This window comes from Fundulus heteroclitus, chromosome 3 (genome assembly GCF_011125445.2).
Source record: "Fundulus heteroclitus isolate FHET01 chromosome 3, MU-UCD_Fhet_4.1, whole genome shotgun sequence".
NCBI lineage: Eukaryota > Metazoa > Chordata > Actinopteri > Cyprinodontiformes > Fundulidae > Fundulus > Fundulus heteroclitus.
Genome location: NC_046363.1, coordinates 35,005,672 through 35,018,018, shown reverse-complemented (window position 1 = coordinate 35,018,018; position 12,347 = coordinate 35,005,672). Strand labels below are relative to the sequence as shown.

Below are 12,347 nucleotides of genomic sequence, written 5' to 3'. Positions count from 1 at the left end.
TTCTCTTAACAATGACCTTCTTTTATGAGCCCTTTAGCAAATGCGAGATTTGCTAAAGGGCTAGTAACGTTTTGCTCTCTCTCTCTTTTTTCTTCATAGTAGGTACACCTGGTCTGATGTTCTGTTAACTGTGACATCATCCAAGGAAGACGGCTCACCCACTACTACCATCTAATGTAGAACAGATTACTGGATCAATGTGTGCTTCTGTGCCTTTTTGTCTCTCTTGTTGTGTCTCTGTTCTGTCTTCTGTAACCCCCAGTCGGTCGAGGCAGATGACCGTTCATACTGAGCCCAGTTCAGCTGGAGGGTTTTCCTTCCCGCTAATGGGAGGTTTTTCTATCCACTGTCGCTTCATGCTTGCTCAGTATGAGGGATTGCTGCAAAGCCATGGACAATGCAGACGACTCTTCCTGTGGCTCTACGCTTCTCCAGGAGTGAATGCTGCTTGTCGGGACTTTGATGCAATCAACTGGTTCCCTTATATAGGACATTGTTGACCAATCTGTATAATATGATTGATTTTTACTTTGTAAAGTGCCTCGAGATGACATGTTTCATGAATTGGCGCTATATAAATAAAATGTAATTCAATTGAATTTAATTGGAGTGCACGTCTAATATTAGGCAGATTCACCCACCTGAGCTGTGAATCCCTGCAGCTCTTCCAGGATTATTTTGCCGCTTCACTGATAAATGCTCCCACTCCCAACCCAGTCAGGCCTTTTAAATATCATTTATGATCTTCAAATTTTGTTTGTAGCAAATTTTTTTTTTAAATTAGACAGTAAATAGAGTTGTTATGCAAAAATAAAATAAAAACCATGAAATTATTTCCCACTAAACTGTGGAAAAGCGAAAAATAATGGCGTAAACAGAACATTGGAGCACATGTACCTCTTTTGTTTTGATTGAGCTGGGCACTAAACCACAATTTATCCTCTTTTTGCTTTTATTAAACTATTATTGATCTCAGCTGAAATACAAGTTTTTGATAAGAAAGTCTTCTTATGCTAACAAGAATCACTAGAGGGCTCCATCTCCTCGTTGCTGACTCCTACGCATTAGAGTCTACCTGAGAAAAAGATTTCGTAATGTTGGTTTTTGAACTTTGAACGCCACATGTCTCTCAGCGTATGTTATTTGCTGCAGGGACATAGCACCTTCTGTTTGATGGTGTAGGGGGAGGGGGATCAAACCTACACATCAGGCTGTTGTTTGAGGTTTTTTCTGTCTCATTTCAAAACTGTGGGTTTTAAGCTGTAGGCCTTGCCGCAGAGACGGGAGCATGCTTTTTGTACCGTAGTCTCTCCCTGCAGCATAAGGAAGTGGGGCTACTGACTTTTCCTTGCTCATGTTAGACTAAGTTAAAGTTCACCCCATAAGGATGAGTCATGTGGCAATAATATCTTTTTGGAAAATGCTGATGCTTGGTTAAAGTTTAAGTTATAAGATGGTGATTACGTTTTGTGGCTCGTGTTTTAAGTTACAGCCTCTCTTTGAGGGTTTTTACTTTTCGTTGTTTTTTTTTTTATCAGAGAGAGCAAGATTCACTTTTTTGGCACTTAGGTGGTTATTCAAGCAGGCCCTTTGTAATGTAAAAACTTTGTGTTTTACCTATGTAACAAATACAGCTACTGTACATTCAGTGACAAAAATCTATTTCATCCTTAGGATTCAAGCATGTTTCCTAAAAAAGAAAAAAAAGTTGTTCTTTTTTATTGTTTCCATATGTTGGTAATCATCGTAAAGGTGCAGCTGATTAAAGGTGAAGTTTAAAAGCCAGCCGTTCCACATTTTTACAATAGAACAGTATCTTAAGATTAGCGCTTAGCCACACTCTTTAAATGAGAAAAAAAACTTGTGCAAAAACTCCGCTCCTCTAACTTCCTCATTCACTTCTGTGGTTTTGAGCTGTGAGTGTAACTCCTCTTTTTGCTGCACTTGTCAGTTGCCGCCTGCCTTTATTTCGGATTTGCAGTTCAGTGAGCAGCGATGGCAGGCACCATTGCTTTGCCGCTTCAAGAATTCATTGCTTCACTGGACAACGCCAGTTTGCCAAAAATTTTGCAAGTTTGCTCTGGAGTGTATTTCCAAGGTAAGCCTTTCCCTTTTTGTTGGGTGGGAAATTAAAGCCTGAGGTTATGTGAGAACAATAGCGAGCAGAAGAGACATACTCACATGAGATCAGCTTGGGTTGAATTGGGCTGGGGTGTCTAAATAAGTCTAGATCTTTTGCAAACCTATGCGCGTGTGTGTTTTTTATCCATTAACTATAGATCGGATGTTACTGTAGCCAAGTAAGACAGTCGGGCATTTGTTAAAGTTTTAAATTCGCATAAAATGAGTCCAAAAAAGTTCTAAAATACAACATCTTTAATGAACAAATTTATCTTTTTGACCCTTTCTTGGTTTATTTCTTATCATCAGGTTCAATATATGAAATTTCTGGAAGTGAAGTGTGCTTTTCTACCGGGGATCTAATAAAGGTCATTGGCATTGAACTACAGTCTGTTTCCTGTGAAGATGTCGTTAACAAAGAAAGATTTGAGCTTCCAATCACTCACACAGGTTTGTTGGAAATACATAATCTGAAAAAAAAGGCAATTTTTTTTTTTTATTTATTTGCTATTCGCTGACACATTTCTGTTTTTTCTAGGGCTGTTCAAAGTGGTCCCTGAGCAGATGCCATACACTTCAATCGAGGAGATGGTGAGCCTGAGGCCCGTGGACCTGGACGACTCCCTTCCTTTTACCTTCACCAGCAACTCCAAGATGACTTTCGGCAGTCTGACGCTGGGGTCCGGCAAAGCATTGACCGTGCTCTCCATCGAGAGGCATAACGGCGAAGAGGGCCGGGTGCGTTGCCACGTAAAGGGGCAAACGGAGGCCTCGGCCGAAGTGTGTATTCCTCTGTCTTCTCGAGGGGAGTTTTACGAATGCGAGAGTGAGGAAAGCTACACCCTGAAGGACATAATGGCTTCGCCTTCCCTGCGCAGTCGAAGGTTTCGCTTCGTTAAGACCACCAAGTGTGAACGAGTTGTCGTCTTCAGTCCAATCTACCAGGTCCAGGCCATAATGAACCGTAAGTATGGCTCTCTTTATAGTGAATATTTGTTAGATTAGCCTGAAAATGACATATGTCAGCGCGTTGACCACAATTACTGATATGTTTTCAGTTATTTTTGTAATTTTTAATTCATTTTGAGTAAACACAAAGAAGAAACAAGGTTATCTTAAAATAATCCCATTGCTCTGTGGCGTTCAAGAATGTCTCAACTGACCACGAGTCAGTGGTACATACCTTCACCTCCCTTTGAGATGTGGGCTTATTAGGTATCCTGTACTTTAGAATGGAGCTTGGGTGGAGATGGGGGTGGGGACTGACGTATGTTAAAATTTAAAATATAGATTTGCCTAGGCACAATGGGAAAGCGAGAAATAACAGAAAGGCTTGAGTCATTTAAGAAGAGTGAACTTCTCCTAACTATTCTGGACTGCATTTGTTCATGTCCAGATCAAAGCAGATGGAGCGTCTTACCAGGGTGCCGCTCACACTATAACTGTCAGTGATTTCAATGATTGTGGAGGGCGCTGTTCACAAACGTGTGCATTTATGCGGATCACTTCTGCTTGCAAATAAGTCCTTTAAAGACATCCGTTTAGACGAGTCACTAAAACCTAAAAAAAAGTCATCATATAAAAATTTTGGGGAACTAGCAAGTTTGAAATTAGATGAGCTTCGAAGAGAATGAAGTATGAAAAAGGCATGTGGTCAAGGCAGCAAACCCATCAGAGCCCCCGGGAGAGAATGCAGTGAGATTTCTGACTAGCTTGTTAAACAGAATTGAGGGAAGTGAGAAAATGCTTGAAGATTGGAGGAGGAGTGTACTCTGGTACAGATGTACAAAAAACACAGGGGATGGTTTCGTGTATGCCCAGGGCCCCAGAGATTGAGTTTTTTTCGCTCTGTCTTTGTGGACCCAGGGGGATCTGTGGACTATGATGTGTGAAGATGGCTTTGAAATCTCCGGTGAAAGTAGTGAGCAAGTGAAGAACTTCGAGAGACAGATTTGCATTAGAGAGAAGAGGAACGAAAGTTGGTGGAAGCAAGAAGAATACATGTGTGTGATTAAGGTGAAGCTGGAAGGAGCAGGAGTTGAGTTCAAATGCCTGGGTACAACCACTGAAAACACTGGACAGTGCGGAAAACGATATCGCAGGCAGGGTGGATTGGATGGAGATGAGTGGCAGAGGGAATACTTTAAGATCGACGGGGGAATACTGTAACGCAGTAGAGAGATCTGCTCTGATATGTCTCCGGTTTGTGGACGGCGGCATTGTCCAAAAGGCAGGAGGCTGAGCTGGAGGTGACACAGCTGGAGATGCTGACACTTCCATTTAGATTGAACAAGACAGATAAGATTAGAAACGAGCAGACCGGAGAAAAAGGAGCTAAGGTTGGTTGGTTTGGAGACAAAGTTAGAGAGGCGAGTTTGAGATGTTTTGGACATGTTGTGAGAAAAGCTAGTGGACACATTGCAAAGAGGATGTAGGAGATTGAGCTCGGCAGGAGGTAAATGGTAAATGGCTTGCACTTGTATAGCTTTAGGTAGTACAATGACCCCAAAGCACTTTACACTACATTCAGTCATTCACACCCTGACGGTGGTGAGCTATTAGCAACCACAGCTGCCCTGACTGAGAAAAGTGAGGCTGCCATACAACGGCGCCACAGGCCCTCTGCCCACCAGCAGCAGGCAATTCGGGTGAAGTGTCTCACCCAAGGACACAACAGGAAAGGAGGAAGACAACAGAGAAAAGTCTAAGGACACAGAGATTTCTGGTGCAACAGTCGAGGAGGCAAAGGACATGGTGAGATGGAGGCAGTTTTCCGTTGAGGAGCCCCCTGAGGGGAGCAGCCGAAATGTTATCACTGAAAACCCTCCATTGCAACCTTTTTACACTTTTCTACCTTTCTAGGTACAACTGAAACCAGATATTTACATTATGCTTTCAGGCATTTGGCAACAGTTCCCAAGGATCAGCCAGGCATCTGAAGGGCCACAATTCTTTTGATATCGTGGTTGATTTATTTTGCTTCTCCCAAAATGTCACACAGGGGAGTGATGTGTCTGAGGCATTTCCTTAGAATGTATCCCCAGGGGTTCCTACAATTTACAAAAAAAATTCTGAATTAACCCATGAGAGTCTTAAAAAAAAGCCATGACTTCATCATCTGAAGGTTTGTAAGATTGGTAAAAAAAAAATTCAGTGCATGTACCACGCTAAGACAATTTAAAAGCAGGTATAAATATGTCATCTTTAAAAAATATGCATGTAACCCAAACATTTAAATGTGATAATTTGTAACATTTTCAATAAGTACTACTATATATCTTCTTCTGTACAATTGCTTTCAAAATAAGACACCGTATTCATGTAACTGTGCTTTAATTTGTAATGCCTTTTATCAAAAGACTGCATATGTTACATGACATGAATATTGTAATTGGGGGTAGGTTCTTATAAGTTCTTGAACTTCTACCCACTCCTTTTGAGCACTACTAAAATGTCTTAACATTTCAATGTAAATCTTACTTGTATTTTTGCTCAAAGAAATTGAAAAAAAAAATGTAAAAGACAAAATCTGGGGGAAATAATACAAAGTTCTCCAAGATGATAATTACTATTCTGCCATTTAGCAAACAGAAAAATGATCTTGGTCATTTTAACTGACCTAAAATAGGATAGGTTTAGTCTGATTAAATGTCTGAAAAAAGGCTGTTTCTTTGCATACGTTGTATGTCTACAAATAGTTTTGACAGTGTATTAACCCTAACCACTTAAGAGGTTACAGGTTGTCTGGGAGATATTTAATTAACGGTCATGCTATTTTTTTTTTTTTTACTTCCTGAGAAGGTTCAGTTCAGACACTGCACCCCAAAAACAACATTTTCTGTTCCTCTTCATTTACCCTCAATGTCCTCGTTTTATCTTCTCTCCTTTGCGCAGTGAGGAAGAACGTGCTCAGGTTTCCATCCAGCCTGGAGGTGGACGTGGTTGACGTCACTGATGTGTGTAAAAACGTCCACTTCGTGACGCCTCTGAGTCTGACGGAGGTCCTGTCACAGCCGGACGAATCATTCCCCGTGGTGGCAGAGGTGTTGGAGGAGCCCGAGAGCCGCTCTTTTTTCAAGTGTGACTGGCTTCCGGGCCTGACCAAGAGCACCAACCTGGTTCTGCACAAGAAAGGAACCATGGCCATGGTCCTGATGTCTAGCCTGAAGGGCCGGAAGAATCAACAGTACTTCGTTGTGTCCCAGCAGTACAACGGACGGTTTCGGAGGCGGCCGAGAGAGTTCAGCTCAGTGTACGAGCTGTATGTTGCTTCAACCCAGACAAACGGCCTGACAGTGAGCGTGACAAGGAACTGCGAGGAAGTCAAAGAGGAGGGTCTGCCAGACCTCAGCGTCGGGGAGAAGCTACAGGTGGTGGACTGCACTAGAATGGAGTTGCCTTGTGTGAACAGTAAAGGGGAGAGGCAGTCTGTCGAGGCTCTTTTGTGTCATCGTCTTCAAGAGCCAAACGATGATGACGACGAGGACGAGGAGGAGGACGATGAAGAGAAGAAGGAGCAGGAGCAGGAAAATGAGGAGGTCTTATTGCCTCTCTACATGCAGGGTCACTTTGTAGAGGTTCTCGCTGAAAACAAAAAGTATAAACTCAGTGACCTGGGAAAGGAGTTCAGTTTGCCACTGGATGTAAAAGTGGTGAGCCGAGATACTGACCTGGAGACAGATCCGCTGGTTGGGTTCCCTTGTCTAAGGATAGAGGGGGCAATGTTGGAGCCCAGCATCCAGGCGAGCTTTCAGAACAAACCTGACCACTGTTTCCAGCTCCTGCCCCAGTGGCTGTCTTTGTCCGTGTCTTTCACCAAGGACCCCCTTCCGTGGCCTGAGCACCAGTGCCCGAAGTGTGTCATAGAAAAGGTTAGCGAGGTGACAGACACTTTTTTCTATGAGTTTCGCAGGAAGGATAACTCAAACGAGGCCCCTCCACCTCGGCCGCCAAAACGAGACATGTCATCGTTAAACTTGACCAAAAAAACATCAAAATCTACAAAGAAACACTCCAAGCCTAAGAAAAACAAAGACAAAAGCCCGCCGACAGAGAAGCTAAACGACTTAACGTTGAATCACAAAAAAAGACCCCCAGCTCCACTGCCTCCTGTGAGTATTGCTTTTCGCAACGTCCTTTTTTTGCATACTTCTCTGCAAAGCTCAGTGGAGCATGATCCTTTAGAGAGAAAGCCTTGATAATGTTACTTCCAGGAAATCTTGAGAGTAAAGAAGAAGGCAAAGAGAGAAGCTGAGCTTCCACATTTTATTTTTTTATATTGCTTTTTGCTGTGGTAATTTTCTGTAATAACCAGAGGTTTTCTGACTTCCTCTTCTGATGCAGGAGGGCTTAAATGATGAATCTCCTCCTCCACTTGTACCACGAAAGTGCTTGACTGCAGAAACGACAAGCAAGGCCCTGCCAAACACTTACGTGAAGATAAACCAGTCGATAAAAAATGGTGGGGCTTTTTATATTTGTCTTTAAGAAAGATTTAAACATGTTATCTCTGAATCATACAGATTTGAGCATTTTCTGGTATATAGCAGGTAACAAAAGTGCACACACCCTAAATTAATACTTTGTTGAAGCACCTTTCGATTTAGATGCTGCACTGTCTTTTGTGTTTGGAGTCTATTTACAACCTGACTTGACAATATGTGATAACTTAATATTTTAAAACTTTTCTTCAGGTGATCCCTGAAATTTTGTCCAGTTTTACTTCTGAACTCTGGAAGGGCCATTTCTGAGCTTTATTGTTTTCTCTCATGCAGTCCTTATTTTAATGCCTATGATGCTGCAAAATAAAATAGCTATTTCATGGTATCTGGTCATAATTTTATTCTTCAAATTTTGGGATCAAAAATAAATTTTATTTGGGACTTTTGATAACGTCAATCCCCGTGACAAAAACATCAGTTCCATCTGACAAAAGTACCCCTTATTGTTTTTTGCACTTTGTCACCATACAACCGCAAAAAAATAAGATATTCCTTATGCTTTTATGTGACTGACTAATAAATTAAAACAAAAATCATCCCAAATATTCCAATTTGGTTTCTTCAAACCATATCACATAACCCTGCAAAGGCTTTGGGAAATTTTAACCAGCCTTTCCACATGAAACCTTTGTCCAGCTATAAGGAGATTATAGCAGATTGTTGACAAACGTAGAGCACAACCAGTATCTGCAAGAAAATGCTGCAGCTCATTCAGTGCTGCTGTCATCATCTTGACATTCTCCCTGACCAGTTTCAGCCTCTTCCTCGCATCAATTTTATAGGGATGTCCAGTATAACTGCCTTCACTGGGAATATATAATGCTCTGGATGTTAATCTAACCATCTCCAAACTGATACTTTTGTTCAATAAGATAATTTTAATAGTTTGCAATATATTTGCAAACTATGTTAAGAAACGTAAATTGGAAAACTGTCAGCTGGCTTTAAATTTCAGATTCATCAGGTACACTTTATTTGTCGGCAGATGTAAATTCAAGAAGACTGAATGCTGACAGTAGCAAAAAAGGTGGTTCAACAAACTATTAGTTTATTGTTGTGCACATTTGTGCAACCAAGTTGCTGCAACTTTTTATTTAGCACTATTTTGTGCTGTAATAATGTGTTTCTCTCTTTAATTCCACGGGGTCTATCACATTAAAGATCGGAAAACCTTTGAATATATCAAACAACATCTAACTTTTTGACATCACTAAAACAAAACATTTGAACAGTGTTATGGACACTTTACAGTCACTACCCTCTTTTCTATTTCTAGCAATGAACAAAATGTATTTCATTTTTCAGGAGGTGCAATGAGTTAAAAAAAACTGAACATTTCCTAATTTAAAACATTGCAAAGTTACAAAAAAATATGCAAAGAGTTGTATTCTCAATGAAAACAAATTAACAATATATATTATTTTTTTTCCAGAGAACTTGACTGCAGACGTGGAAAGTGACCATGACTATGAAACCGTGGATGACTCTTTGGTAGCTATGGTTAAGACAGCACAAGAAAGTGTGCCGTTCTATTAGAAGAAGAGCTATTCTGCAGTCGTTAACGTTAGCTTGATGTAATGTGGGCGCTGAGTGCTGAATTTAGGAGCCGCTAAAGTAGAACGGCAGAGGTGAACTCTCGTTTTGGACCACCACACAGAGCCACTCTCAAATGAAGTGATCGTACTCTTCAGCCTTTAAATATTTGTACATAAGAGAAAGAGCGCTTGTACAATGATGACAAGTGTTGAGAAAGTAGCAGTGTTTGAAATGTTTTTCTTTTGTGGTCAGTAAGACTTCTCCCTATTCCACCAATGAAAAACGTTGTACCTTTACAATCCACTTTCACACCAGACATTTTGATTTAAAAGAGCACAGCGAGCACGAATGTATTTATAAGGGTGGCAAAAAAGGTTTTCCTCAATACCAACCAGGCACAGGATTATGACCAGTGACAGCTGAATGGAGCAACACTGATTGGTGATGTCTTCATCATTTGCACTTGTTGGTGGGTTGGGATATATTAGGCAGCAGGTGAACATTTTGCAAGCGACATCGATGTGGTAAAAGCAGGAAAAACGGGCGGGTGCAAGGATCTGAAAGAGTTCATGGGGGCTAAGTTGCGACGGCTTCATCTGATTATGTCCAAAACTGCAGCTCTCGCTGGATGTTCCCAGTCTGCAGAGATCATTATCCATCAAAGGTGGTCCGAGGATGGATGATCTTATAGTTTTCCACATTTTGTCACATTGCAACCCCTGCATAAAGAGCGCATAACAGGGAAGTTTGAGGAAAAGGAAACAGTTTTTCAAATGACAATGGTAAAAGTGAGATAAACATTTGCATTTAGCCCCCAAGTTAATAACTTTAAGAATCCCCTTTCCCTGCAATTACATCTACAAGTCTTCTTAAAGCATGTCTCTACCAGCTTGGGGCATCTAGAGACTCCCTTTTCTGCCTATTCTTAGTTAGACTGGGTGGAGACTGCTTTTGGGTCTAGCAGCAGATCCTCAGTTGGAACTAGGTTTGGACTTTTCATCGGACACTCATTTGGACATTTGACCTCACCTTATCCTGCTTGGATCTTGACTTCTGCCCACGTCTCAAGAGTTTTGCAGTCTCTAACAGTATTACGATGAGTGCCCTGTATTTACCGACCAGCTTCTCTTTCCCAGCGGAAGAAAAGCATCCCAAAGCCCAATTCTGCCACCGACTTGAATGCGTTAAATTACAGCAGCATTCATAACTGAGTACATGTATTATTTAGGGGATTTTTTTTTTTGATCGCAGCTTTTTGCACAGGATTTTATTTGGGCCTATCATAAGAAAGGGGACCGACATTGAATTCAAGTCATACTTTTTAAACTTATAACAGCTGTGCAATGGGTAAATACTTACCCATGCATCCACTGTATGCCAAACTATGACATAAACCAATAAGGACAAGTAGCAAAAAGAATAATGGCCCAAGCACAGAGCACTTTGCTTCAATCAAAACCTAATTAAAAGGGAAGTGCTGTGAATATTATTTTAAGGAACTTCCATCAGAAACTGAATGGAATGACTCAAGAAAGCACGTTCCGGTGACTACTACTCCTGCATTTTCATTTAATTGCAGGGTTGCAGCTAAGATCTGGAAAAGACACGCAGCTTATGCCACGTTCTGTGCTCAGTGACCAGGCCCGCTGCTACGAGCGATACAACGCAGTGATAACATCTTCGCTGCATGTTTGGTATTGAACCGTTGCAACATGTCCTCTAAAAGAAGCTGTACAGTATTACAGATGGTCGGTGAATTTCTAAGACGCAAGCAGCCATGGGTGCAAATGAAATAGCTACTGGCTCTAAACCTGCGGCAGCCATATTGGACTATGAGGTCTGTCTTTACCGGAAATGATTCAGACTTCAGAGGACCTTCTCAATTCATTTTTACAATCTGAAACTTGGAAAATCTGGCACTAAAAGTACAAAGAAAATTATAAACCACATCCTGTAAAGCCTGCCCCCGCCGAGCAAAGTTTTATTGAACAGACGTCTGACTAGACCATGTGGTACTGTGGTTGAAAAGTCCCTTAAAGACGCGTATAGATGTCAAACTAGTAATAGGGGGATGGGGCTCGATGAAATGGATTGACCAAAGCTGTTGGATAGGAAGCGCATGGTTCTTTTCACCATCTTTTTCCAGACATAAAAAAAAAAAAGGGCTGGCCAACCTTATAACCTAGACATAAATGAGATGCATGTAGACAGACAATGTTTCAATGTCTGTTTCTAAAGTCCTGTCCCACTGTAGTGGAACCATGTCTCTATTTGGTCATCCTCTGAAGCCTTAAATTTGATTAAGAAGGGCCCTTCTTACCAGAGAGCACAGCTTCCTCTATTTGGGATGCCGTACTTAGAAAAGGAAAGAGAAAAAAAAAAAAGCAACCTTGTAGCTGTCCTCTTCGTTCAAGTCAAAAAGTCTGCTGTGAAATGGGCTCGGCAAACTAATGGTCACGGTTATTGCACAACTCACAAAATAACACCATCCCTGTGTTTTCGAGCACTCCTAGGCGATGTTGATTCAACTATTTGGTGCATAAGTTGGGAAGATTTGTGTTTTGAAGTTTAGTATACAGTTCCCGTATTTATTGTGCAATACTAAGCAGTAACCTACTGTAGTGTACATAAAGTGTTTGTGGTGCATAGCGACTGCAGAACCCAAATCAGGACAATTCTACCATGAAGACAAATATAGCTTTATTATAATAGGTAAACTGCTGTGACTCATTGAAGTGGTTAAGGGACGCATTTGCCTGAAAAAAGCATTTATTGTGTTGCACTGTGCTACTGTGGATATGCAAACTAAACAGAAAGTAGTTGATGGGAGCCAAACTAAACCACTTCACATATTTCAACTCTCCCTCCAACCACATCCATCCATGAATAGGTGTTAAAGCTTTGCATTTGACGTTGATAAACTATATTTCAAACTGTACCGTGAGGCGCCAGTAAGTGCACTGGCGCCCATGTGGTTTTTTAGTAACTGTTCAAATGTGCTGTATGAAAACTTGTGTGCATGTTTGCTTCCTGCAAACTGTGTGATCCTGAGACACAGATTAATGCTAGCGGTTACGGCTAAAGTAGTATACGAAAGTTAGCATTTAAAATGTAAGAAATTTGCACAAAAATTGTGTTATGGAAAGCATCAAGTACAACCCTCAATGCAATAAAGAAGGTGAAAAGTAC

The 12,347-nt window shown here is 41.2% G+C and overlaps 1 protein-coding gene across 1 annotated transcript; it reads left to right on the top strand.

Annotated features, from left to right (window-relative positions):
* The first annotated feature begins 1,855 nt into the window (after positions 1–1,855).
* Positions 1,856–12,346, top strand: themis2 (thymocyte selection associated family member 2). Its single transcript, XM_012878763.3, has 6 exons — positions 1,856–2,098; positions 2,431–2,571; positions 2,660–3,085; positions 6,016–7,232; positions 7,465–7,582; positions 9,055–12,346. The coding sequence occupies exons 1-6, from the start codon at positions 1,996–1,998 to the stop codon at positions 9,156–9,158; spliced, it is 2,109 nt and encodes a 702-aa protein (XP_012734217.1). The 5' UTR covers positions 1,856–1,995; the 3' UTR covers positions 9,159–12,346.
* The last annotated feature ends 1 nt before the right edge of the window (position 12,347 follows it).